The sequence below is a fragment of the Vicia villosa genome, unplaced genomic scaffold (genome assembly GCF_029867415.1).
Source record: "Vicia villosa cultivar HV-30 ecotype Madison, WI unplaced genomic scaffold, Vvil1.0 ctg.001572F_1_1, whole genome shotgun sequence".
Classification (NCBI taxonomy): Eukaryota; Viridiplantae; Streptophyta; class Magnoliopsida; order Fabales; family Fabaceae; genus Vicia; species Vicia villosa.
Window position 1 is genome coordinate 123,138 of NW_026705664.1, and position 27,279 is coordinate 150,416.

General features: G+C 33.1%; 1 protein-coding gene and 2 long non-coding RNA genes across 3 annotated transcripts; 2 read left to right on the top strand and 1 right to left on the bottom strand.

Moving 5' to 3' along the window:
* Positions 1 to 489: 489 nt before the first annotated feature.
* Positions 490 to 3,009, bottom strand: LOC131635853 (uncharacterized). The gene is made up of 9 exons (XM_058906486.1): positions 2,778 to 3,009; positions 2,613 to 2,698; positions 2,472 to 2,519; positions 2,146 to 2,234; positions 1,886 to 1,939; positions 1,616 to 1,683; positions 1,467 to 1,516; positions 1,198 to 1,295; positions 490 to 966 (listed from the first exon to the last, which is right to left on the bottom strand). Exons 1-9 carry the CDS (start codon positions 2,834 to 2,836, stop codon positions 862 to 864), a joined length of 657 nt encoding a protein of 218 aa, XP_058762469.1. The 5' UTR covers positions 2,837 to 3,009; the 3' UTR covers positions 490 to 861.
* Positions 3,010 to 11,357: 8,348 nt separating this feature from the next.
* LOC131635857 (uncharacterized) lies at positions 11,358 to 11,786 on the top strand. Its single transcript, XR_009293884.1, has 2 exons — positions 11,358 to 11,498; positions 11,588 to 11,786. It is a non-coding gene; the product is annotated as an uncharacterized LOC131635857 (long non-coding RNA).
* Positions 11,787 to 24,849: 13,063 nt separating this feature from the next.
* Positions 24,850 to 25,507, top strand: LOC131635861 (uncharacterized). The gene is made up of 2 exons (XR_009293885.1): positions 24,850 to 25,041; positions 25,141 to 25,507. It is a non-coding gene; the product is annotated as an uncharacterized LOC131635861 (long non-coding RNA).
* Positions 25,508 to 27,279: the final 1,772 nt, after the last annotated feature.

Sequence of the window (27,279 nt, forward strand, 5' to 3'; positions counted from 1 at the left end):
GAGATTTCGTAGATTTATCATGAACATACTTACCATTCCAACAGAGAAACAAATATATATGGTTTGGTTTAGCCAAAGGAATCTTAATGAACTAATCAGTTGCCTTAACATAATAGGATCCACAATTTCATCATCTTTGTCCTTTATGAGCTTTGACCTTGCCTTTGTTGGTGTTACTTCAAAATTGCAATTAGGCATCTCAAACTTTCTCAGAATCTGTGAGGCATATTTGACTTGATGAAGGATTAAGAATATTGTAAAATGGATTGTATTGAGATTGATATAGCTAAGTCAATTGGGAATGTGATTCTATAGCTCAAATACTCCTTCCTAACTAGTTTACTTGAAGTAAACCAGTGGTTTACTTGAAGTTAACCGGTGAAGTTAGTTAATCTTAATTAACATTCAACCACCTAGCTTAACAAACTAACAATAAACAAATACAACTAGTTAGTTAGGTTGTACATTGAGCTTTGATGCAGTCCTAGGATTACATTGATAAACATGATCATGCTTTACTTACCTTTAAGTTAACTTCATATTAACAATTTCTCTTGAGAATCAGAGAGAAACACAAACAATAGGCTAAGAATTCATACATACTACAAGGGAATAAACTCTCAAATACAGGCTTAGGGTATCATTGTTACTAGGCCCAAGAGTAATGCAGGTGCAAGGTTTCAAATCTTTCAGGTCCTACAATCTCAATCATTATTGCTACAACAATTCAATTATTTGGTACAATTATTATCCAATCAAAGGAAATATTTTAGATGCAAATAAATTTCAGAATCAGTTCTAATGTGATACAGAAAGTTATATCATCTTTGTCATTTAACAAAAAACCAAGAATAATGCTCCTTATGCTCTTTTCTTGTCATGGCGTTTATAAAGTTTTGAACGCCGCTGCTTGAACAAATGCAGGTATAGTTTGAACCAGAGGAATGGATAAACTACAATTACGACCTGATGGAGAGAAATGAATCATCAATTCTAAGAATAAACAATTCATAGGTGCAGATAAGTCACAAAAAGTAGACCTAGATCAAAAAAATCTGAATAGAAAGGAACAAAATAACATTTTACATCACAGTGAAACTGAACGAATTTCTATGTGCGACATGAGTCAATTTTCAAGAATGAGGTTATAGTAGAAGAAAAAATAACCGTGACTAATTGATGGCATAAAAAAGTTACCTTAAGAAAATCATAATAACTAAATGGGAGGCTTGAAAAGGAATCTGCATAGATATTATTCTTCTTTATAATTGGAAGCGCCTGGTACATAGCCCATACTGCAATGTATCGACTAATCAGTTGCACTAGTTTATAAAAATGGTGATATGACACTTGCGTAAGAATTGAATGAGTGAATGTCAATCATAGTAGTAGGAAGTAACATCAAATTAAAATCCATTGATAAACAAAACTAATGATAAGAGGGAGATATAGGTATATGAACTCACTTTCTCCAGGAAACACTCCCAAAGGATACATCACGATAAACGCAGTGTACCTAATCATCAAAAGATAAAGAAGCAAACATACAATATAACTTGTTAACCTCATATCTCCACCACTTTAGAGAGTATAGAATGGTAAAATGGAAAAATGCCTGATGTAAGTGATCCAAGAAGGACAGTTTCCCGAGCAACTGAAAGCATAATGTGAATATCTAATGACCTGCATCTCCAAAGATTGCAGCAAAATCACCTTCAAGGTCATGTTACATAATGCTACTAAAACACAATTTTCGTGTTACAAAATACATACTACAGAGCTGTGTATCTGCTATACTCGATCATCTTCCTACTTATCGATAAATATCAGTCATACTTAACATAAACGAACTACATCAAATCGAATAAAAAGAAAAATAAATCACCTCGCCTATGCTCCATGCAAGAAAAGTGATAAAAACAGAAGGTAACTCCTGGACCTAGAGAAAAAACACACAGCAAAAGACACAATTTAGACAAGGGGTCAAATCACAATAGAACAGTAACAGTTACACAAATAGTCACACTCTTTCAATAAAATCATATCACATAAATCGTATTCAAAATCAACAATTGGATTCAAAATTACTACTCTCTCTGGTCCATATCATAAGAAAAAAATTGTTATTTTAGAATAGAACAGAACCTCAGGAATTCCCCTAACAATGGCAAGCACAAAGTGTGTCCTTCCTGACCATTGCAGCATAGGAAGCAACACTCCACTGGGAACCAGTCCTGAAATTCAACACAATTCAATCATGAGCTGTGATCTCTATAGTACCGACACCTTTGAGAAAAAGATGTGTATGTGTCAGACTGTCAGTATTGTGTCAGAAACTGACACCGACACCGATGATTATGTTTAATTTCTTTATATTTTCAAATTATTACCGGTGTTGACATGTTGGTGTCAGTGTTGTGTTTCCGGTGTGCGTGCACCGTAAATAAATAAATGACAGTAACAAAACCTACCGATGGCACCGTGTATAACTTCCAAGAATGCAGCACATTGCAGAAAACCTAAACAAAATATTGAATTATCAATTAGAATTCTAACGTGAGGTGAATGATAAATGATGATAGTAGCAATAAATAAATAAATAATATACTGACAAATTAAGGTTCCGGCGGAAGCAAAAGTTCCGGTAACGGAGGAAGTGGAGAGAAGATTGAGCAAAATGATGGCTAACGAAACGGCCCTGTGAAACGCGAGGAATGTGAAAATTAGAGATTGAATAGAAAAATAGAGAATGAAATGAAGAAGATACGATTACGAACCATCCAATTGCTTGAAAAGAGTTGTAAGCGAGGAGATAAAGTGTTGAAATACGAGCCATTGTTGTGGTTACTTGTAATGGATATGCTAGTTCATAGACTCTTTCTTTCCCCTTTTTCACTATCCTCCAACTTCTTCCCCCCTCTCTTCAACAAACATTGATAGAAATCATAGAATGTGAGGTGGTTGATTCACTTTGTAGTAATGGATGGTTGGTCTATTATTATGGCAAATAATAAATAACCTTTTTTTATTGGTACCTTGTACTACTAGGGTAAGGGATCAAATATACTCACTCTCATTGTACTATTATAGCATATTATAGGAAACTAATTTCGTGGATCTAAATGTTTGCAGATATGAAGACTGACAATTTGATGATTCTTTTGATGATTAACAATGCTCTTAAGCGAAGTCTTCATCAATTTCGCATTTTAAGGATTGTTGATTCAGATGATATAATATATGATCAAGTGATGGTGCTTGATGTGTTAAGCAAGTGAAGGTCTTAGACAAGTTGTTGATTAAGTGATGGTGCTTGACGAGTTATTGATCAAGTGATGGTACTTAATATGTTGACCAAATAATGGTGTTGGTATATCAATGTGAGGATTTATGTGTTTGCAGTCGTCTCTATTGATGTTACTCATTTTGTAGATATCTCAAGCCTCGTCAGAGAGAAAATTCAAGATTCCATGAAATGCTAAAGTCAAATATTATGTCGTAAGGATCTCGAAGTGGTGAAAGAGAGGAAGAGTGAAAGTCTGTCTAGTCGGTTGTGCATTTAACGTTGTGTTTGAGTGATGGATTACTGTAAAAAGGTAGAGTAACTCATAAGTTACTAAGGCAACTCTCGCACAGTCACAAAATGTTTTTGATGACTCCCTATCTTTGATAAAATCACTAGAAAAAATTGTTTTTAGCATATAACTAACTGATTACAAGTTCACATAATCAATTATGCGAGAAAATCACTTCGAATAATCAATTATCCCTTGTGATTAGTTGATTATCTCACCTTATAATTGACTATTAGGGTTTGTAGTACAACACAATTGAAAACTTTCCATTTTTTAATTACATAATCGACTATTGGAACGATATAATCGATTATGAACATTAAAAAGTGCATGAATCATTTTCCTTTTTGAGCTACATTTTCTTCTATATAAGGAGGACTATTCCTCACTATTCCACACACCAAAATTCAATTTTAAATCATTCTTCACTCATTTTAATCGCTCTTTATATTTCTTTTTATCACTAAAAAAGACGCTTTATTGTCTTTGTGAGAGAAATACTTTTGTGACATTTTAGTTGTATTTGTATTTAACTAATTTATCAAGAGATTATCTCTTGAAGTCTCTCTTGGTTAGTTGTGGAGGTCGTCCTACAAAACCTCGATTTAGTTTTTGAGATTAGCCCGTCAAAATCTCGTTTTTGGTACGTGAACTTAGGTTGTTAAAAGCTTATTTTTGGTTTGAGGAATCAACCATTGTAAAATATCACAGTCGATTGTAATAAGTTTCTTGAGCATACATTGCAAAAGCTCAATTGGTTTATTAGTGAAACTCTCAAGAAGTTCGTTTCTTGAAAATAAGATTAGACCAGGATATCGACCGAACCTCAAAAAATCCTAGTGCAACCTCTCTCTCTCTCTCTCTCTCTCTCTCTCTCTCTCTCTCTCTCTCTCTCTCTCTCTCTCTCTCTCTCTCTCTCCTCTCTCTCTCTCTCTCTCTCTCTCTCTCTCTCTCTCTCTCTCTCTCTCTCTCTCTCTCCTCTCTCTCTCTCTCTCTCTCTCTCTCTCTCTCTCTCTCTCTCTCTCTCTCTCTCTCTCTCTCTCTCTCTCACCCCGAATATTGGGAACATTAATATATAAAAGACACTTGTATCAGAATTCGTCATAACCATTACCAACACTTAAAGATAAAGTTTAATATAAATCAATTTTATATATGTAAGATGATATCTTTGTTAATTTTGTTCATTATATTTTTTTTTAAATCCTTACACATTATTCCAATTTTTCTGTTGTAAAATAACAATGTTATACAGAGAAACTTAAAATAACAACGTTATACAGAGGAATTAGAATAATGTGTAAAGATTTAAAAAAAATATAATGAACAAAGGTATCATCTTGCTTATATAAAATTGATTTATATTAATCTTTATCTTTAAGTGTTGATGATTATGGTAATAGTTATGACGAATTCTAATACAAGTGTCTTTTGTATATTGTTTCTAATATTGGGGGTGCACCTCTTAGATTATTTTTCCTTTCATTTTTATTTTTATTTTGAATCATTTTTTTATAAAACTTTAGTTTTTTTTAACATATATAGGTTAAAGAAAATAATATAAATAAATGATATTGAATTTCTAAATGGAAAAATATAGTTTTTTTTATAAATGTCATATTGTCATTTTGAGAAAAGAGACTAAAACGGTTTAAAAATAAAAGGGATTGCAGTTTCATTTTTAGTCCTTCTTGAGTTTTGGCAACGGTTTTAGCTTGTTTTGACAACGGTTTTTTTTGTAAAAACCGTTGCCTAAAGACAGGGAAGGACTAAAAATGAAAACTGCAATATTTATAGAGACAAAAAACTTATTTAACCCAAAATAAAAAGGGTTAAATATGTTATTAATCCCTATAAAATTATCAAAAATTACTTTTAGTCCCTATAAAAAAATATTGACTTTTAGTCCCTATAAAATTATTTTTGCACACAGCTTTAGTCCCTCTATAGGGACTAAAACTGTGTGCAAACATAATTTTATAGGAACTAAAAGTCAATATTTTTTTTAAAGGGACTAAAAGCGAAAATGAAATATTTATAGGGACTTACAATATACTTAACCCAAATAAAAATGGAAGGGTGAATTTCATGAATGAATGGACTAGGAAACCAAAACTCTAATTTATCAAATATATACTATTTTTTAAATATATATTGTTTAAAATAATTTCAAAATATATTTATTTTAGACCAAAAATATTAAGAAAATATGAGAAGGCAAAAAATTAGATGATTTGATGAAGATGTGAAGATCAAAAAGAAGATATGAAAGAGAGAAATAGAGTTGTAAATGTATGCAAGAAGAGGAAAAAATTTATGTGTTGCGAATGAGAAAGAGAAATGACTGTTATATATGCAAATTCTTTTTTTTTTGTTAGAGGGATGTCCCGTCATTATTTTTTTATTTTTTCTGCTCTGCTAGGGATTAACTCCTAACTGTTGGTGCACAATGAATAAAGATGATGACAAAGAGAATAACGGCGCAAAGATTAATGAGAGAATAATATTGTATATTCTACTTGCGTTGTTAATAAAAGATAGCTACTACAAGACTATTTATACAAAAGAAAATTGCCACCTAAGCCCTAACAGACTAAACTTAGTGAACAAGTTTAAGGTACAAACAGTATAGTACTACAAAATACTAAAGTACCCTTACTAATAAACAGCTAAGCTAATGGGACCCAGAAGGTAACATCTTCTGGTCAACACTATCTTCTGAGTAACCATCAGAAGATCAGCCCACATCAGAACTTCTGATGTTCATCTTCTGAATATTGAATTACTCTTCAATACCATCCCTTAATTCATATTCTTCAATCAAAGCTGACAACGTCAATTCCATCCCTTAAGAGCAGAAATTGATCCGTCTTGATCGCCTTCGTCAGAACATCTGCCATTTGCTTCTGGGTGCTACAGTGCACAACTTCTAATGTTCCATTCTGGACTTGGCTTCTCAAGAAATGATACTTAGTCTCAATATGCTTGCTTCTTCCGTGTAACACCGGATTCTTGGCGAGATTGATTGCAGACTTGTTATCAATCATCAGCTTCAGAGGCTTCTTCACTTTAATCTTCAGATCTTCCAATAAGTTCAGAAGCCACACAGCTTGACATGCAGCTACATCGCCTAAGATGTACTCAGCTTCACAGGTTGATAGAGCAACAACAACTTGCTTCTTGGAACTCCAAGAAATGGGACCTCCCAGAAACATAAACAAATATCCAAAAGTACTCCTTCTATCAACTCTGTCTCCACACCAATCAGAGTCAGAATAACTCAATAACTCTGATTCTTCCTTTCTCCCAGAAGGAAACAATATGCCAAACTTCAGAATTCCCTTGACATACCTCAAGATTCTGACAGCAGCTTGGTAATGGAACCACTTAGGTTTACTCATGAACCTACTAACCAATCCAACTGCATAGCATATATCAGGCCTGGTATTACACAAATACCTCAGAGAACCCACCAGCTGTTTGAAGATCGTAGCATCAACATCTTCACCTTCAGAGTCAGAGTCCAACTTCTGATTCGTTTCTGACGGTGTAACAGCAGCTTTGCAATTCTCCAGCTTGAATTTCTTCAAAAGTTCTAACTCATACTTCAGCTGATGCAGAATGATACCATCTTCTGAGTACAGAATCTCCATCCCTAGAAAATATGACATTTTCCCAAGGTCTGTAATCTCAAACTCATCCATCAGCACCTTCTTGAACTTCATCAGATCTTCTGGACAACTCCCTGTAAGCAATATGTCATCAACATACAGACACAACAAAATCATATTGCTTCCAGAATGTTGCACATAAACTCCATATTCCATCTCACACTTCTGAAACCCTTGCTTCTTGAAAATTGAATCAATTTTCAAATTCCAAACTCTGGGTGCTTGCTTCAATCCATACACAGCTTTATGTAATTTGTACATCATCCCTTCCTGATTCTTTTTCACAAAGTCAGGGGGTTGTGACACGTATACCTCCTCTTGTAATGGACCGTTCAGAAATGCAGACTTTACATCCAAATGCAACAAGGACCAACCTCTGTTTGCAGCTAAAGCAATCACCAGTCTGATTGTTTCATGTCTAGCTATAGGAGCAAACACCTCAAAGTAATCTAGCCTAGGTTTCTGAAGAAAACCTCTTGCCACTAGCCTCGCTTTGTGTTTACCAATTGATCCATATGGCTTCAGCTTTACCTTGAAACCCCATCTGACACTGATGGCTTTCTTCTTCTTTGGAAGTTTTGTCAGCTTCCAAGTCTTGTTTCTTTCTATAGCCTCAAGTTCTTCTTTCATGGCATTCAACCAGATTTTCTTCTTGAGTGCTTCTTCAATACCCACTGGTTCAGAATCTACTAACATGGCACACTGAATGACCTCTCCTTCTGAGTCAACTTTTGTGTCTTGCAACATGTAAAAATCTGCAAACCTTCTTGGTATAGTTCTGACTCTTTGTGGTCGCTGAGCTACTTTAGAGTCAACTACTCTAGAGTCACCACCTCCAAGATTGTTTCCAAAAGCTTGTCCTCCAGATTCTTCATCTTCAGAGTTTTCCCTTCCAGAATCATGACTACCACCAGACTCTGGATCATCATCAGAATCTGGATCAGAATCAGATTCACCATCTGACTCATCTTCTGACTCTAACTCTTCTTCAAAAGTTATCTCTACATCAGAAGTTGGTTGAGACTCTCTCCAATCCCAAACTTCTGATTCTTTCACAATGACGTCTCTGCTGACTTCAACTCTATTAGTTTCTGGACAATAGAGCTTGTATGCACCTGTACTGTGGTACCCCACCAATAACATCACTTTGCTTCTATCATCCAGCTTCTTCCTTCTAGCTTCTGGAACGTGTTTGTAACACACAGAACCAAAAACCTTAAGATGACTAACACTCTGCTTCTCCTTAGTCCACTTCTCTAAAGGAACAATTTCCTTCAGCCTCTTTGTTGGACACCTGTTAAGCACATATGCTGCAGTAGCAACAGCTTCTCCCCATAGATTATGAGGAAGCTTCTTCTCTTTTAGAATACTTCTCGTCATATCAAGCAAAGTACGGTTTCTACGTTCAGCAAGACCATTGTGTTGAGGAGTATAAGGAGCAGTAACCTCATGCTCAATTCCATTATCATCACAGAAATTCTGGAATTCTGTAGAGTTATACTCACCTCCACCATCCGTTCTGAGAATCTTTATTTTCTGACCACTCTGCTTCTCAGCCTTCACCTTGAACTTCTGGAATTCTGTGAACACCTCAGTCTTAAACTTGATAAGTGTTACCCACGTCATTCTTGTGAACTCATCCAGAAAAGACACAAAATACCTATTTCCTCCAAGTGAAGGTTCTGGAAATGGTCCACACACATCAGAGTGCACTACTCCTAGAGCATGCTTTGCTCTTGGAGCAACTTCTGATACAAATGGCAATCTGGGTTGTTTGCCTTTCATGCATACCTCACATGACTTCTCAGGCTTCACAATCTTTGGAATGCCACGTACGATCTTCTTAGAACTTAGATGCCCCAAACTTCTATAGTTCAAGTGCCCCAACCTCTTATGCCACAGCTTACTATCATCTTCTGAGCCTTCAGCACTCAGACACTCTAATTCAGCTGTTTCTACATTCACCTTGAATGTTCTGTTACTTCCCTATTCAGATTGCATAATCAACTTCTGATTGGAATCATACAACTTCAAGATGTTGTTCTTCATAACAACTGAGAAACCTTTTTCAATGAGCTGACCCACACTCATCAGATTGATTTTGATTCTAGGAACATACCAAATGTCTTTGATCAGAACATTCTTTTCATTCTTCACTTTGACTTTGACATTTCCCATACCTTCTGCATAAAGATACTTATCATCAGCACATCTGATTTTTGTCCTCCTTTCAAAGTCAAAATCTACCAGCCATTGTTTGTTTCCAGTCAAGTGATTTGAACACCCAGTGTCCATATACCACCACTCTGACGAACATCTTTCGTTAGACTCTGAAGCCATCAATAGCACATGTTCATCATCTGAACCTCCTCTCGCTATATTTGCTTCTTCTGATCTCCTTCCTTTGTTTGCCAAACAGTCTCTAGCAAAATGGCCAAACTGTTTGCAACAGTAACATTGAACTTTATTCTTATCCTTTCCCTTCCGATATCTCTTCTCATCAGAAGTTGAGGCTTCCTTCTGGAATCTATCACCACGTCTATGCTTCTGGTCCTTCTTGACAAAAGAAGCCTTCAGAGGTTGCTTAACTTCTCTCAGAAGTCCTCTCAGTCAGACGCAACTCTTGTGCTTCTAAATTGCTTTGCAACTCTTCTATTCTCATGGTTTCCAGATCTTTAGAATGTTCAATAGATACAACAATATAATCAAATTGAGGAGTAAGTGACCTCAATATCTTCTCTATGATTACTTGTTCAGAAAGAGTTTCTCCACAAGCCTTCATCTCATTAGTGATCAAAATCACTTTAGAGATATACTCAGAGACTTTCTCATTGTTCTTCATGTTGAGATTCTCATATTGCTTTCTCAGGGATTGAAGCTTCACCTTCTTCACTGATATGTCACCACCGTAACACCTGACTAGTATATCCCACGCCTCCTTTGACGTCATAGAATCAGCAATCTTCTCAAACACATTCACATCCACACACTGATGGATGAAGAACAACGCCTTTTGATCTCTCTTCTTCGTTTCTCTCTGCGCTTCTCTTTGTTCTTCTGTTGCATCCGCTGCAACCGGAACATATCCTCCAGTGACAAGATCTAAAACATCTTGAGCACCAAATAATACACGCATTTGAATCATCCATCTATTCCAGTTTTTACCATCAAGAACTGGAAGTTTGGTATTCAAGTTGCTTCCACTCATCTTTAAACTTGTGCAAAAAAATAGATTTCACTCACACTCACACAGTGTTTCCCAACCCACAAACAACCAAGAAAAATGTGATTTAACACAACTTTGTTTCCCTGAAACAAAATCAATCGCACAATCACACAAACTCACGTTCACTCGTGTTTCCCTGTGTTTGGAACCAGAGCTCTAGATACCAATTGTTGGTGCACAATGAATAAAGATGATGACAAAGAGAATAACGGCGCAAAGATTAATGAGAGAATTATATTGTATATTCTACTTGCGTTGTTAATAAATGATAGCTACTACAAGGCTATTTGTACAAAAGAAAATTGCCACCTAAGCCCTAACAGACTAAACTTAGTGAACAAGTTTAAGGTACAAACAGTACAGTACTACAAAATACTAAAGTACCCTTACTAATAAACAGCTAAGCTAATGGGACCCATAAGGTAACATCTTCTGGTCAACACTATCTTTTGAGTAACCATCAGAAGATCAGCCCACATCAGAACTTCTGATGTTTATCTTCTGAATATTGAATTACTCTTCAATACTAACAATGTTATATATTTTATGAGGTGGTTTATCCCATATAAAATCCTTGACAACAAATATAGTGGATACTTCTTATTTAAAGTTAAAACTTAAATGTGCCTCACCTCTTTCTCTTTGTTACCTTATTTAAAATTGAATATTTATTATGATTCATTTTAGTTATTTTAGATTTTACCCCTATATTTTATGAAAGGTTAAAATATAAATAAAAATATATATATTTCATGAGAGATCTTTACTTAATTCAAATGATCATATAAGTGAACTAAAGGTGATTAGAGACATTTAATATTAATTTCAATTATAAATGGCTTCTTACAACTCTTTAGTGTCAAAATATATTTTGTTGAAGTTAAAAAAAAAATAAAATTATTACTTATAAAATAATCAAAATTTAATAAGTATTACATGCAAAGAAGGAAATTATGGCTCAACTTCTCACGTTTGTTTATGCTTTGATCATCTTTCTTTCTCTATTTCTTATCATAACAAGCAGAAGTTGTTATTTTTCACACTATTTTCAATTTTTTTAATTCATAATTTAATGCATATTTCATCTTTTAGTAACACTATTTTTTTAAATGCAGCTCGATTGCCCTGTGAGAAGGACGATGATTGTCCAGATGCATTTTTGCCACCGATTATGAAATGTATTGATAATTATTGTGAGTACGAGATACCGTCATAATTAAGTAAATAATGTTTTGAATATCGGAGTAATAATTAAGTTTAAAACTAAATTGTGCTATTATTGTTAAAATTATTATAATTATATGGTTATGTTAACGAATGTCCCAAAGACACTTATTAAGAATTTTAAATATAAAAAAATATTATTTAATTAAATCAATAATTTAAACTTCCAATGCATTGAATAAAAATATTTTCAAAAAAAACATACTTTTTATTTTTTAGAAAAATTAATTTTTTTAATTTTTTTACATTTAATATAAATATTTAATAAACAAAATATATCATTTTAAAATTTTAACCAGTGTCCCTGAGGCACTCATTATTTTAATTAATTATTTTATTTCAAAGCATACAGTTTGATTTCATGTCATAATATTTTTTACTTTTACAATTTATAATATTATACTAATATTCTCACTTTAGTTTTCTCTTACAAAATATCACAAACAACTTGTCATTGCATAATTATACAATTATAAGATATTTTCTTAATTCTAGAAAAAAAGTTAAACTTGTCATTGCATAATTATAATAAATTAATTTAATAAATAAATACATTATGATTATATAAATTAATTAATTATTTTTATTCTAAATTTATTATGTATTCAAAATATAATTAATTATAGTTAGACTTAAATTTTACTATTTATTTATTTTATAGAGTGATAATAGTACAAGTTAAAAATATTATTACTAAGCATATTATTATTACTCTATTAAATAATATTCACTCTATTAAACAAATAAGCAAGCAATAAAGTTTAGTCTAACTATAATATTTATAGTACAATTAATAGTTGAGACAAAAGTTTTTTATTTCTTACGGCGCTTTCTATTGTGAGAGCTTTTAATATAGGTTTCTTATTAGACATGGCAATAAAACCCAGACCCACGGGTACCCACCCGAACCTGCTACGAAGTTGACGGGGAAAACCCGCTTTGATTGGATTTGGGTTCGAGTTTGGGTTTTCCCCGATTAGAAAACATGGGGATGGGTCGGGTAATGGGGACATAGTACCCACCCCGAACCCGTCCCCGAACCCGTCCCGTTTATTTCAATATGTACATTATTATTTATATTTCATAATTTATATTATTAAATATGTGGCTAATGTTTTAATAATTTGAATTGTATTTATTATTTTAAATATTTGAAATATATGTGAAATTTTTTGAGATTGTTTTATTTTGTTATTTATAATGTAATTTGATTTTTGAAAAAGTAAATATTTTTATTAAAAAATTGATTTTACGAAATACATGGTGGCGGGGCGGGGATACCCGAACCCGTTAAGAACGGGTTTGGGTTTTAATTCCCCATCCCCGTTTGGGTTTGGGGCGGGTAACGGGGATTGGTTGGGGATTCGGGTTTGGGTTTGGGGGAGGTAAAAACCGTCCCCGATCCGCCCCGTTGTCATGCCTATTTCTTATGTGAAACTTCCCTTTTGGATAATTTTATTAATATATTTGCGGAGGATTTGAACCCCCACAAAATAATATCTGTTATTTATTTTTAATATTTGATCTTATCGGAATCAGAATAATCTTTAGTGGTTTGCAACACTTAGGCTTCTGCAGTTGATGTATGGGAGTGTACCTACAAGGTACTCCGATGTCAAAGTAAGGTTCATAGTGAAAGAATGCAAGTACTGAGTTAGAGAGTGATTAGAATACCTGACCCTCTTGTGAAAGAGGGTATTTATAGTTCCCCCAGCGCTGGGCCAAGGTCTCTATTTGGGCAGGATTCTTCGGCTCAAAATAGGAGACTTCCAGGATCCTACGTGAGTATGGGAAGATCAGAGCGTGATCTTCGTCCTAGGTCAACTTCCCCGCGACTTGCGGATGTTGGAAGACTGGTTCTTCCAGAGGGGAGTTGACCACGTGTCCTTAGAGGGGCACGTGGGTGAGAAACTTCCCAATGGCTATGGCAGTTCGGGTCACTTCGTTGAGCCTTGCAGTAACGTATTGATTCTCGTGGCACCTCTCTTCCATAGCTTGACACGTTTAAAGAAGGTTCCCACACTAAAGTGTACAAAGTGGCATAAAGTTATTCTTTTCGGGTTCGGTCAAAGGGATAAAAGAGAGATGCTTTATATCAGTCAAAATTGGATATCGTCCCTCATGCTCCCACGGTCCGCTTACCGAGGAATAGAAAGGGAGTACCGGGGCCAGAGAAAGTTGGGTTGGAGTATAGAGCCGTAAGCGCGGTGGGGGGGTTTACATAGGACATTCTCGTACGATTCAAAGAAAGGTATGATCAAGTCTTTGTTGGGAACTTTCACTCCTCTATATTCGAAATATGCCTTTCTAGGAGCATTACGATCTGCAGCTCAAATAGTCTCTTATGAAGTCTCTATTGGTCTTATTCTTATTGTGCGCCTTGTGAGCGCGTTTGGATCCACGAAGGCAACCGCTCGGATGTTCCCCTAACCCAACCCGGGAACGGAGCGGAGGGAACCACAACATGGGGATGTCTGCGTCTCGTCACAAGGCTCATTTTTATTTTTTGGTTTAAGGGCGGGCGGATCTATTTGATAATGTAACGCCCGTTTATTTAATTAATTATTTAATTAAATATTCTCGAAGTATTTCGGATTTAAGTTGTCAAGTTGGTAGTTAATTTATTTAGTTGATTAATTATTAAATAGTCGGTCGATTAATATTAATAATAATACTAGTTGGTTAATAATAATAATAATAATAATAATAATAATAATTATAATAATAATAATAATAATAATAATAATAATAATAATAATAATAATAATAATAATAATAATAATAATAATAATAATAATAATAGTAGTAGTAGTAGTAGTAGTAGTAGTAGTAGTATAATGTTGTTGGGCTTGTTTTGATGATGGTGTGTAGTAGAGTGGGAGTGTGAGAATTAGGCCCATTAGTGTTACTAATATTATTATTAGTTTTAATTAAAATAAAAAGAGAGAAACTAGGTTAGTTGGAAAAGTGGGGAGAAGTTGTACGTGAGAGAAGTAGCGGTAAGAGGAAAAAGGGTTCTAGAAGAATTAGTCGTGGAGAAAAAGAGCATAACGAGGCAGAACTAGGATTTCGATCGAAAAACCGTAGAGCGACTTTCAATCCAAGGTAAGGATGGGGTTCGATCTCTATAATCGGGTATATGATGGATGATATGTGGGGATTAAGTTGTATGAAATTGCTATAGATTTTGTTGGTACTGAGATTTTGTTTTGAAGTTAATTTTGTTGGGCAAGTATGTTATGCCTTTAAAAGCTGAAGTTTATGAATCTGATGCGTGGTTGATTAATAAGTTTGTTTTATTTTGAAGACTAAAAATATCGTGGTTAACCATTCCTCCAGGATTAGGTGTTATGTATCTGATTACATGTGATTAATTGTTGTTGTTTACAAAGTATGTGTAATGTAACATCCCGATTTTATTAGTATTTTTATTAATTATATTAGTAATTATATTATTTGGTGTTTTTAATAATTATTTATTTATTTAATTATTATGTGATATAATAATTATTTGAATATTTGATTATGTATGTAATTGTGCTATTTAGGTTAATTGAGTTATTAGAGAGATATAACTAATTGATCCTAAGTGTTATAATTATGATGCTAGAAAGATTGTGGGTTAAGGACAATTAAGAAAAGAGGGATAGTAAGAGAGTTAGGGTTTTAGAGAATTGTTTCATAACTTTCATTTGGGAAAAGAGGAGAAAGAGAGAGGAATAAAAGAAAGAAGAGAAAGAGAAGAGGGAAGTATATTCTTGAAGAGGGTGGACTAGAGATTCAAGGTAAGGGTGTGAATCTAAGTTATTATAAGTAGATATAATTAGGTAATGTTGTTTGGGTTAGTGATTTCATGAATTAGGATTTGGGGATTTTACTATTTCATGAGTTGGAATGGGTATTTGTATGTGAAGGTTCTTCATCTCTTTATGTCATAACTTTTATGTTAAGGTTTATGAATCCATGGAATTTTGTATGAAATAATCATGTTCTATATTTCTACGTTGATATGCCATGATAGAGTTATGATTAGAATCTCTCAATTTCATGATTGTAAGTTTGGGTTTCTATCTTTTGAATTTAAGTGTTTCACTCAAATTGATGAATTTATGATGTTGAATGAGAGGAATTGATAATGAGAGTTGTGTTGAATTGAGTGCTATCATAAGTGTATAAATTGACCCATAAATGTGATGAGGTTGTTGGGAAAATGGGGGATTTTGAACATTGAAAGTGGATTTTCGTAGCAGCAAGAAAATGGAGTTTTTGGGGTTATGGTACAGGGGAACCCGGTTCCCAAAAGGGGGGAATCGGTTACCATATCAAAAAATGCAGTTCCCAGCGGACAGAGGGTCTGGAAACCCGGTTCCCAGATTGGGGAACCCGTTCCCCAGCAGTAAACATGAATTTTTATGAAACTTCAAAATGTCATAACTTTTGATCCGTAACTCCATTTTATGCGCCGTTCGAAGCATTAGGAAGCTAGTGAGATTATATATATATATGTATATATATATATATGTATATATATATATATATATATATATATATATATATATATATATATATATATATATATATATATATATATATATGATAAGATAGAGTTGGTTGATGTTGAATGGTTTAATTTTGATGTTAATATATGGATAACATGTGATTACTTATGTGTGCATTATGAATTAATGACTTGTGGCTAATATTCATAGATGTGTTAAGTGATGTGATATCCATGATATGTTGGAATGAATATATATATATATATATATATATATATATATATATATATATATATATATATATATATATATATATATACTATTTTAATGTGTCTTGTTGATAATGGTCATTTAAATGTGTATCTGTCGAGATGTGAATTGAATAATGATAATGCTAAACTTGAATACATGTGATTGATTGATGTATGTTAAGTGATGTATTGTTTGGAAGTGAAATCATATTGTGTATATTGTGCAATGTTGGAAAGATGTGATTGTGTAGTTTAAGAGATAGAGATGGTCTTAAATGCATGAGCCTTGTTTTTTTGCACACTTACACAAGCATGAGTATTTGAAAGTGGCAATGTCAGGTAATCTCGCGAAGATTATTTGCTTGTTCCAAATCTAACGCCAAATGAGATTTGAAAGCTTAATGCCGAATGGAGCTTTGAGGTGGTTATCTAGTCTATAGAGAATGACAATCGACTTGCCGGAAATGATAACAGAGGGATCCACATGCATATTGCATAGAGTCACACTTGAGTCGCACGCGTCTGTGTGAATTGTGTTTTGTGTGATTTTGTAATATAATTTGTGTGGAATGATTATTTGATGAGTGATGCATGTATGTGGAAAGTTGTGAAGTGATAATTGTATACTTGATGATATTTCATTATTGGGCTACAATTGTTGAGTTTGTAATTAGATATGATTACTTGAATGATGGAACGTGGTTACTTGACGATAAAACATGTTACTTTGATATATGGATATGAAAGCTTGTTTTTGAGAAGAGTGATGAATTTGTGAAATGTATGCTTGTTATGTTTTGCATTTCCCATTATTATGTTTATCCAAAATAATTTGAATTCTCACCCTTCTGTTTGAATGTTACCCTTTGTTGGTAATGTGCGGGTTCAAACGCGATGTAGCTTGTTCGTGGTTTATCCGAAGAGCTTCCGAGTTTGTTGTTTGATTAGGTAGCGAGTCATATGATATGATCATGTAACATTTAGGGGGGAGGGGTTTCTTTAGACTTATGCTTATGTTTGGATATTGCTATTTTCTATGTTTTGTTGGATATTTTGGATGTATTTGTTTGATATCTTAGATACGTTGTTTAAAGGCTATGTAGCCTAGATTGTGAATTTCAAGTAACATGGTTGTTGGTGTTACTTTGGAATTGGTAAATAAATATAGTATGGGATATATTCATTGAATTTATGTGATAGCGAATCCTGTTGTTTTCCGCAAGCGTTTATGCATAATGTATGAAAGCATGAAATTTTCAAATTGTGTTACATTATGATTAGTGCATATTATGAATGTTGGATGTTTGTTTTTGGTTTTCATGTTAATGAAAATAACATATGAAGCCCTTTTTCCTTTATTCATGATTACTCTGTGAATTGTATGTTATAATTTGGGGTTAGAAAAGGGGTGTTACATGTAGCATCCTGTTTAAATTGTTGAAATTTTATAACTCTGATTTCGTTATTATTATCGGGTAGAAATGGGGTGTTACAATCAAGGGTCAAGGCACAATGGTCCTGGTACTATCCAGGTGCAAAGAACCCCGGAGGTGACTGCAATGAGCATAAATCTCACTAACTGGCCTAAACGACGAGCAAACACTCAAACGTGAGAGCAATGGATCACCTAACGAATGGACGAGCTCCAAGGAGGAGGAAAGAGGAAGGAAAGAACCATGCTTTCAAAGAAATGGTGGTCCGAATCTTATCTGAACTGCGAGAATAAATGACTAAGCCATGCCATATGGGTCATTTTCCAAATGGGACGGGGTCAAGCCTTTAGATTTTTGAGTAGGTTGGGTGACAGATTTCCATAGGAGTACTCCGGGATATAAACTAGGGCAGCCAATGTTAAGCATACGACGATGGCGTCCGTTTTCATTTCGTGGAAGTCCCAGGCAGAGGAAAGGGCTGTGGGTGATGGCGCGTTATGCTTCTTATCTAGATAGGGGCGCTGAAATCGTTCCAATTGGGTCGTGCGTGGCGCATCTGGTATAGATGAATAAATGTGGGCCGCTTGAATGGGACATATTCTCTTAATAGGCGGCAAAGCTGAATAGGAAAGGGGCCGAGCTGACTGATGAGTTTTTATCCTTAAAAAAGGGCTCTCTCATGTGAAACTGAGATGGATGGCTACATACAAGTATAGCCAAATCAAGATGAGACATAAAGGATGGTTAGAGGCCGTAGCGGGACTATCATAGGAAAGCCTTCCCCCACTAGCTAACATAGAAAGAGACTCATGGATAGCAAAAGTCTCTATGTGAATCTCTTCCCGACCAGGCAAGGTCGAATCGGGCCACCACATGGGATGAGAATGGCTCAACCCATATGCATCATTTGATGAAAGCACTCCAGTCACTTCCTCGAAGTGGCTTGTCAACCAAACTTTCCCTCCCTCAAAACAATGCTCCTCACCAACCTTAACAGCCTTAAGTTGGGGCAAGACTGAAATGAGTAGTTCGCTCCAGGACCCCACCCCCTTGAGAGCTAGATGCCAGACGATATCTAGTTGAGAGCCAGACTTTCCCAGGGCTTGCCTTGCCCCTACACCTATAAAAAATGCGAGCGTTGAACCGAAAAAGAACCAACCTCTTCAAGAAAGCTTTGCTTGGTAGGCGCTGCCTATTCACTCAAAAAATGCTCTTAACACGAAAGTGTGACGTGACACCCTCTTATCCCATGCTGAGTCACAGGCAACGCCTCAGAAAGCGTGAACGAGCCACATGCAGGGAAACTTGCACGTGTGGTTCTGGCCGGGGACCTCGGTATAATGTACTAATATGTATAGATCCCTGCAATTCGAGTGAGATTGTCATGGTGCAAAAGCAAATATGGTCTGGTATTCCCTTGTTCCATGTATTGGTTATGTTCTTCATTTCTCGTAGCAGAAACTAATCAAGCTCCGTTTGATCTCCCAGAAGCAGAAGTTGAATTAGTTGTAGGCTATAATGTAGAATATGTGCGGGATGTGATCCTTAATAGTCCACTATAGGTGGAAGCCAATGTCCCGGGGAATCATTCTGACTTAAACAATGGGTGGATCTTTACCAACTTAAAAATCTAAGATTTCAGGTAAGTCAAAAAACGTGAGCGCCCCTACACGAGCCTTATTGAAAACTCAAGTTCATTTTTTATGTTATATGAATTCTATTAATGCGCTCAAGCATGCGAAGAAAGCTACAAGCGAGAAAATCCCTTTCTATGTTATTAGTAAAGAGCTTTTATTGCTTGTTTAGTAGAGTAACGATTTTAATTTTGATGGGAGTATGTGCTTGCTGGGGCAATCTTCATTCTTCATTTGAAACTAATGAATGTCGGGGGTTTCGTCCTTGTTATCACAAAGGGAGTTGGGTAAAGCAAACTCCCTCCTTGGACATGCATGGGGCTTAGTCAAGTAGAACAGGGTTGCACTGCTTAATGCTCCGATCAAAAACAAATTCGTGGGGCCATGCCAGTACGAGTGAATATGTGTTAAAAAGGTAAATCCCTCCCCTACGACACCAAAAAAAATTGGGCCGAACTTCTAACAACCCGCCCTCTTCCATAGAACAATATCGTTTCAACGTAGACCTAAGTGGTCATATATGTATGATCTTGGGGAACCATCAAAAGTGAGGCCATCCTATATTTAAATGAGAATGTCGTGCTGTCCAACGGAGCCTAGAAGAAGGTGACTCGCACAGACAACTAACTCCTTCTTTTCAATAGAAAGCATTGAAAGAGTATATATAGAGGGACACTCCTCACCTTACTATGGCAATCAGAGTAAAGTGACGGTGTTCCTAAATAAATATAATTTACTATGGCAATCAGAGTAAAGTGATGGTGTTCCTAAATGAATATAATTGACACATGGGAAGGACGTGCACGTCTCTTTATTTATAATGGGGTTAAAAGGGTGTTTGATTGCATGAACAATTGCACCCAGACACAAAGAAGAAAGAAAGGTGTGGAGGGATAAACCTTACATACTCATCATCACCCCTCAAATAAGCTACCATAACACAAATAAAGGCTAAACAATGAAATAAAAAAACAAAACAACAAAGAAACTTACTAGTTGAAAATAATGAATAAGTCAAGAGAAAATAAAGTAGGTAATACTTCAAATAGAACAGTGGAGGATGACACGAGTAGTTCAAAGTGATCGCAGGAAACAACTAAGTAACAACATAAGATAAAAGGGTGTATGGTTTAGGCATTTGAACTATTTATACTATAAAAGGGGAAAATAAAAGGGAAAAACCTAAACTTTGGAAGTATTAACAAAGTGTAAGAGTTGACATCAATCGACAAATGAAATACATGTGAACAAGAATGTTTTCATAGTCATTATAAAAGGACATTTCTTAGAAATCCCGTCATAAGGGACCTGGATAGCTCATCACGCTACTAGCCCTAAACTAACATGTGACAAGAGGTTGGAGAGACACAAATCAAGGACTCACATCACTCACTAACAGGAAGGTAGGAGAATACCTGGAACAAAAGGGAGAAGACAGAGAAAAGGTGGAGCAAACTCTATTTTAATATTTTCTAAATACCCTAACTACGATAATATTTACAAGCTCAACCCAACTCTATAAAGTTAGGCTTGGGGGCAACTGTTCCTACCTGCACCAAGGAAAGATTGAAACTAGACCGTTATCATAATATTTCATAGACACGGGTCACGTTGAATAAAACAGGTTTTGGTCGAACAAGGGAATTACCATTTGAGCCCAAAAGGCGGAGATATTTGTGATAATATGGATATCAGATCAATGTCGTCATGAATATGTCATCGAGCGGAATGTTCCAGGTTGTAAAGAGGAGGCATAATCTTGCCATAAAAATAATGCAATCCAAGCAGATAATGAAGGAAGGACCTTGGATGATATGAAGAATTAAACCTTAACATTTGTCAATGTTAGTAGTCTTGATTAAACATAAGGGATACAAACCTATTAAAACCCTAATGAGATCCACATAAAAGGAATGATATACGTCAAATGAAGGTACATAATCTTTAAGACCTAAAAAAATTTCATCCTTTTTCTTAATCATTCACTAACTTGGTTATCAAGTTGTTTTTGCAAGTACCAACCATGGTACACCATCAAACTGAGAAAGATATCTTTAGGATGAAGCCTCATTGAACATTGTCATTGATGACAAAGTGATACCAAACACAAGAGGGGGAGAATTATGTTGGTTGAAAAATATTGTCCAATTATAAAAACTACGATTCATAAAAAGGTTTAAGTTAATTTTAATATTTAAATAGAGATTAAGATAGAATATAAGAAATATAGAATGATTAAGAGTTGAAGAAAAAGAAATATGGCGTAAAGAAAATAATGCAATAGAAAATTAATGAGATCAGGGAAAAAGAACATGCACCAAAGATTTATAAGGGTTGAGCCTAACCATTTGACCTACTCTTGTTCCCCAGAGTTTCCTCTTGAGAGTTCCACTAAATATGTAAGCTTTTCACAGGTTATGCCAACAAAAACTTCTTACAATCAAATAAATATTTTAACTGGATAATCTCACGAACTAAAAAAATATTTTACACAGGCTAATCTCATAATCAAAAGAGGTATTTTAACATGCTATTCTACAAAGCAAACAAGAGCTTTTAACTGGCTTAGTTCAAGAGCCAAACAAAGTTTTAACTAGTTAATCTCAATAGCTAAAAACCACATTCTTGTAATGATACTGCACAAGAGACAACGCCTTATTAGGTAGATTACAATAATCTAACAACACCAAAATAACATGATCTCATAGATATTTTTAAATCTCAAAGCATTAAGGAAACTTCAGTGAGAAATAGAAAAGATGAAGTATAAGAGATTAGAAAGTGGGAAAGAATAGTTATAAATTTAATTTATAGTATAAAATGAAATTAGAAAAAAACACTTTATTTATATGAGAAAATTTGAATCAAAAAGTAAAAAGATTCATGTGCATTTTTAATGACTTAATCGATTGGCCCTACCTATTAAACTGTTAAGAGCTTTCAAGTGACAGCAAACCAAATCCCAATAAGGAAATCCTATAACGTTTATGAGATTTAATTTATTAAGACTTGCTCTAATCAATTAGACTAAGTTCTTAATCGAATAATCATTATAAAATTCTTCCTAGTTGATTAGGAACACTCCTTGGTCAATTTCACACAAGTCTTGATAGTTTTTTCAGTGGTTTTAAGGTGTTTTAGTAAATTGAGAGAGGATTAAGAAAATATCATGTGTGTGTGTGTGTGTGTGTGTGTGTGTGTGTGTGTGTGTGTGATTTTCCTTAGTAATTCTAGAATTACTCTTATACCTTTACATTAAACTAATCACTTCCACACATGACCAAATAAACTTTCACATTTCCTCTCTTTCACAACCTTAAATCTTCAAGTTTCCTTGCTTAATTTATCATTGACTTATCCCGTCATCTAGAACTTGATTCTTCCAATAACTGATGAGGCTTAATATAATTTTTTTTAATATATATCATTATCAGGGATCATTGGACCAGAGATCATCATAGACTTCACTAAACATCGTTCGACCTTAGGTGTTATTATCATTGAATTTGACTTGACATCTTGATCTCACAAAGAACATGTTTATCTTAGTAGAATATCTTGATCATTTCTCCTTCTTTACAAGTAAATACTTTGCATAATATCGTTTGTCATACAATGTTGTCATCATCAAACCCATCATGATCAACTAACAATGTATACAGTTGTACCTACAAGCACATAGATCTACAATTATCTTATTTAATATCTAACTCACTATTGATATCTTTTAGTTTGGATCAGATTAATTGTGCAGATAGGTTTTTCCCTTTGAAAACTCCAATCCTCTACATATTAAGGTGTAGTCATAACTCAGTACATATAGTCTAAAATTTAATGTCTTTCGAACTAATAAAAAATAAAGGGTTAAATGTGTTTGTGATCTTCCTAAATATCTCATATTCTACTTTTAGTCCTTCAAAACACTTTCTTCAAAGAATGTTCCTTCTAAAAAATTTCATCCACACATTTGGTCCCTCCTGCTAAAACAGTCGCTAATTAGTCAACAGGTACTAAAACTATCGCTTTTTTCAGTGGTTTTAAGGTGTTTTAGTAAATTGAGAGAGGATTAAGAAAATATCAAGTGTGTGTGTGTGTGTGTGTGTGTGATTTTCCTTAGTAAATCTAGAATTACTCTTGTACCTTTACATTAAACTAATCACTTCGACACATGACCAAATAAACTTTCACACTTCCTCTCTTTCACAATCTTAAATCTTCAAGTTCCCTTGCTTAATTTATCATTGACTTATCCCGTCATCTAGAACTTGATTCTTCCAATAACTGATGAGGCTTAATATAGTTTTTTTTTAATATGTATCATTATCAGGGATCATTGGACCAGAGATCATCATAGACTTCACTAAACATCGTTCGACCTTAGGTGTTATCATCATTGAATTTGACTTGACATCTTGATCTCACAAAGAACATGTTTATCTTAATAGAATATCTTGATCATTTCTCCTTCTTTACAAGTAAATACTTTGCATAATATCGTTTGACATACAATGTTGTCATCATCAAACCCATCATGATCAACTAACAATGTAGACAGTTGTACCTACAAGCACATAGATCTACAATTATCTTATTTAATATCTAACTCACTATTGATATCTTTTAGTTTGGATCAGATCAATTGTGTAGTTAGGTTTTTCCCTTTGAAAACTCCAATCCTCTACATATTAAGGTTTAGTCATAACTCAGTACATATAGTCTAAAATTTAATGTCTTTCGAACTAATAAAAAATAAAGGGTTAAATGTGTTTGTGATCTTCCTAAATATCTCATATTCTAAGAATGGTCCTTCAAAACACTTTATTCAAAGAATGGTCCTTCTAAAAAATTTCATCCACACATTTGGTCCCTCCTGCTAAAACAGTCGCTAATTAGTCAACAAGTACTAAAACTATCACTAAGTTGCAAGAGGGACTAAAGGTGTGGGTGAAAATTTTAAAATGATTGTTCTTTAAAAGAAATATTTTGAGGGATTAAAATTAAAATATGAGATATTTAGGAGGACCACAAATATATTTATCTCAAAACTAAATATGTTGTCACTGCATTATTTTTAAAATTATCTTCTTTCACCATTTATTTGTTTTATTTCTCTTTTAAGATCTTACCCCCTTTATTTTATCAATGGGTAAAATATATAATATGAAATTTAATAAAAATAATAAAAATTTTGATCATCAAGATTTTCATGCAAGATCCGTATTTAAGTTAAGTGATCAAATGAGTGAACTAAAGGGCACACATGAGTAATCAAAAAAAAAAAAAAAGGGCACACATGACATATTGGTTAGAAAATTTTAATATTAATTTCTATTTTTTTAATTGTTTCTTACAACTCATTATTGTTAAAAAAATATTTAATTAAAGTTAACAAAATAAAATTGTTACTTATAAAGCAATAAAAAGTTATAAGCACTACATGCAAAGGAGAAAAAACATGGCTCAATTTCTCATGTTTGTTTATGCTTTGATCTTCTTTCTTTCTATATTTCTTGCTACAGCTAGTAAAAGTTTGTTATTTTTCACACTATTTTTAAATTTTTTTCATTTATTTTCTTCACAATATTATTTCATCATTTACTAATATTTTTTTATATTTTAAAATGCAGCTCTCTATAAGTGTGAAAAGATAGAAGATTGCCCGGAGATGTTTATGCATCCAGTAAAAAAGTGCATTAATAATTATTGTGAGTACGAGAAGGAGTAATATTAAGTTTAAAAATAATTATGTTATTCTTTTCAAAATAACTTCAAAGCATACAATTATATTTGTATGTCATAATATTTGTACTTCAATAACTTATTTCGAAATTTAATATATGTTTTTCTTTCCTTTAAGTTTTTTTTATGAAAATATCAAAAGAATGTATAATTATACTAGTCAGAGACCCGTGCTTCCGCACGGGTGATTTTTTTTTTGGTGTAGTATTTTTGTAATGATATGAATAATATAAATAAAAGGAATTATAAGCAATATTGAAAGTGGCCCTTAAGATTAAACATTATTATCGTATTCATGTGCTAATTTTGTGTGTAATAAAGAACCATATAAAAAAGAACATGAGAGTTGGAGAAAAAAATAAAATTTTAACAAATGCAAATGTAAAATTTTAAATATAAATGAAAAATATGAAATAATTTACTTAATCGTAAATTTAACAATAATTATATAGAAAACAATGATCCACAAAAAAATGTTTAAGATAGGTTAAGAACACAATAGCAAAATTGGGTCAGGTAATTTAATAATTGACGGTCCAACAACAATTAAAAGAAAATGATATAGATCACTATAGTTTAATTATAAATGAAAAATGATTATATAAATTCAATTATATTAAATAATCATATAAAAAATACAATAAGATGGAGATAATAAAAATGAAATATTAACATTTAAAAATAAAAATTATCTCTCAATTAATAGTAATTGTTGATTAAAATAAAATAGCTACTATGTTGATAATGACCCGTGAAATAAAAAAATAATTTGATACGATATAAAGTATATTTAAAAACAAATGTAAAATAAACAATAATCATGGAAATTTAATTGTATTAAATAATGATAAAAAATCGTGAGATGGAGAAAAAAATAAAAATAAAGATATTATCTCTCAAATAAAGACAATGATTGATTAAAATAAAATAGACATTATGTTGATAGTGACCCGTGAGATAATAAATAAATAAATAAATAGAGAAAAAATTAAAATGAAAGTAAGAAAGTGTGAAAAAATGTGAGAGAAATTTGAAATTTTAATTAAGATAGAGAAAATGTGTAATGATCGATTAAAAAAAAATTAAATATTGAGTTGATAGTGGCCCGTGAAATAATTAAATATTTTTGGGAATAATAATTAAATGATCGATTATTAATATTTTTTGCGATAATAGATAAATGTTGAAAAATTAAAATGAAAGTATGGAAAAATGAAATGCGAAAAAAATTTGAAATTTTTAGTAAGATTAAAATTTAAAAATAGATTATTAATATTTTTTGTGATAATAAATAAATTAAGAAAAATTAAAATGAAAGTAAGAAAGTGTGGGAAAATGAAATGTAAAAGAAATTTAAATATGACTTCCATCATCCATGGCTTACATGTGATGTCATCATTCATGCAATAAAGTTGTAGGGAAAATGTTATTTAATTCGGACCAATGAAAAGCTAACACTTGGTGCATCCATTCAATAAAGTTGAAAGAGTGAATACTTAATTTATTAGTTACAAAAATGACCTTTTATTAGTGCAAATAAATTTTGGTGAAAGGATAATTTAGGCAATTAGGTCAATATATCATTAATGAATAGATAGTAGATTACAGTATTCAGGTATTCATGCTTTAGTTTTCTCAAGGATGCCACAACACAACGTCATTCATTGCATAATTAATAATTACAACAAATCTGTATAACGCAATTCTTATTAAACTTATTTATTAATAATAATATAATAAATTTAAAAAATTAGAAAATTAATTAAACAATATAATAATATTATAAATTAATAAAAGTTATGAAAAATAAAAGCAAAATTATATTTTTATATTATTAGAAGTCATATAATCTGACCAATAATTCATTGATCTGACCAGTAATTTATGACCCAATAACATGACTAGGTCGATGATCAGTCCGAATTTTAAAACATTGATAATTATAATAAGCTAATTTAATAAATGTGATATATAATTATATAGATTAATTTTCTTCTACAATTAAAATACCAGTGATAATAGCTAGA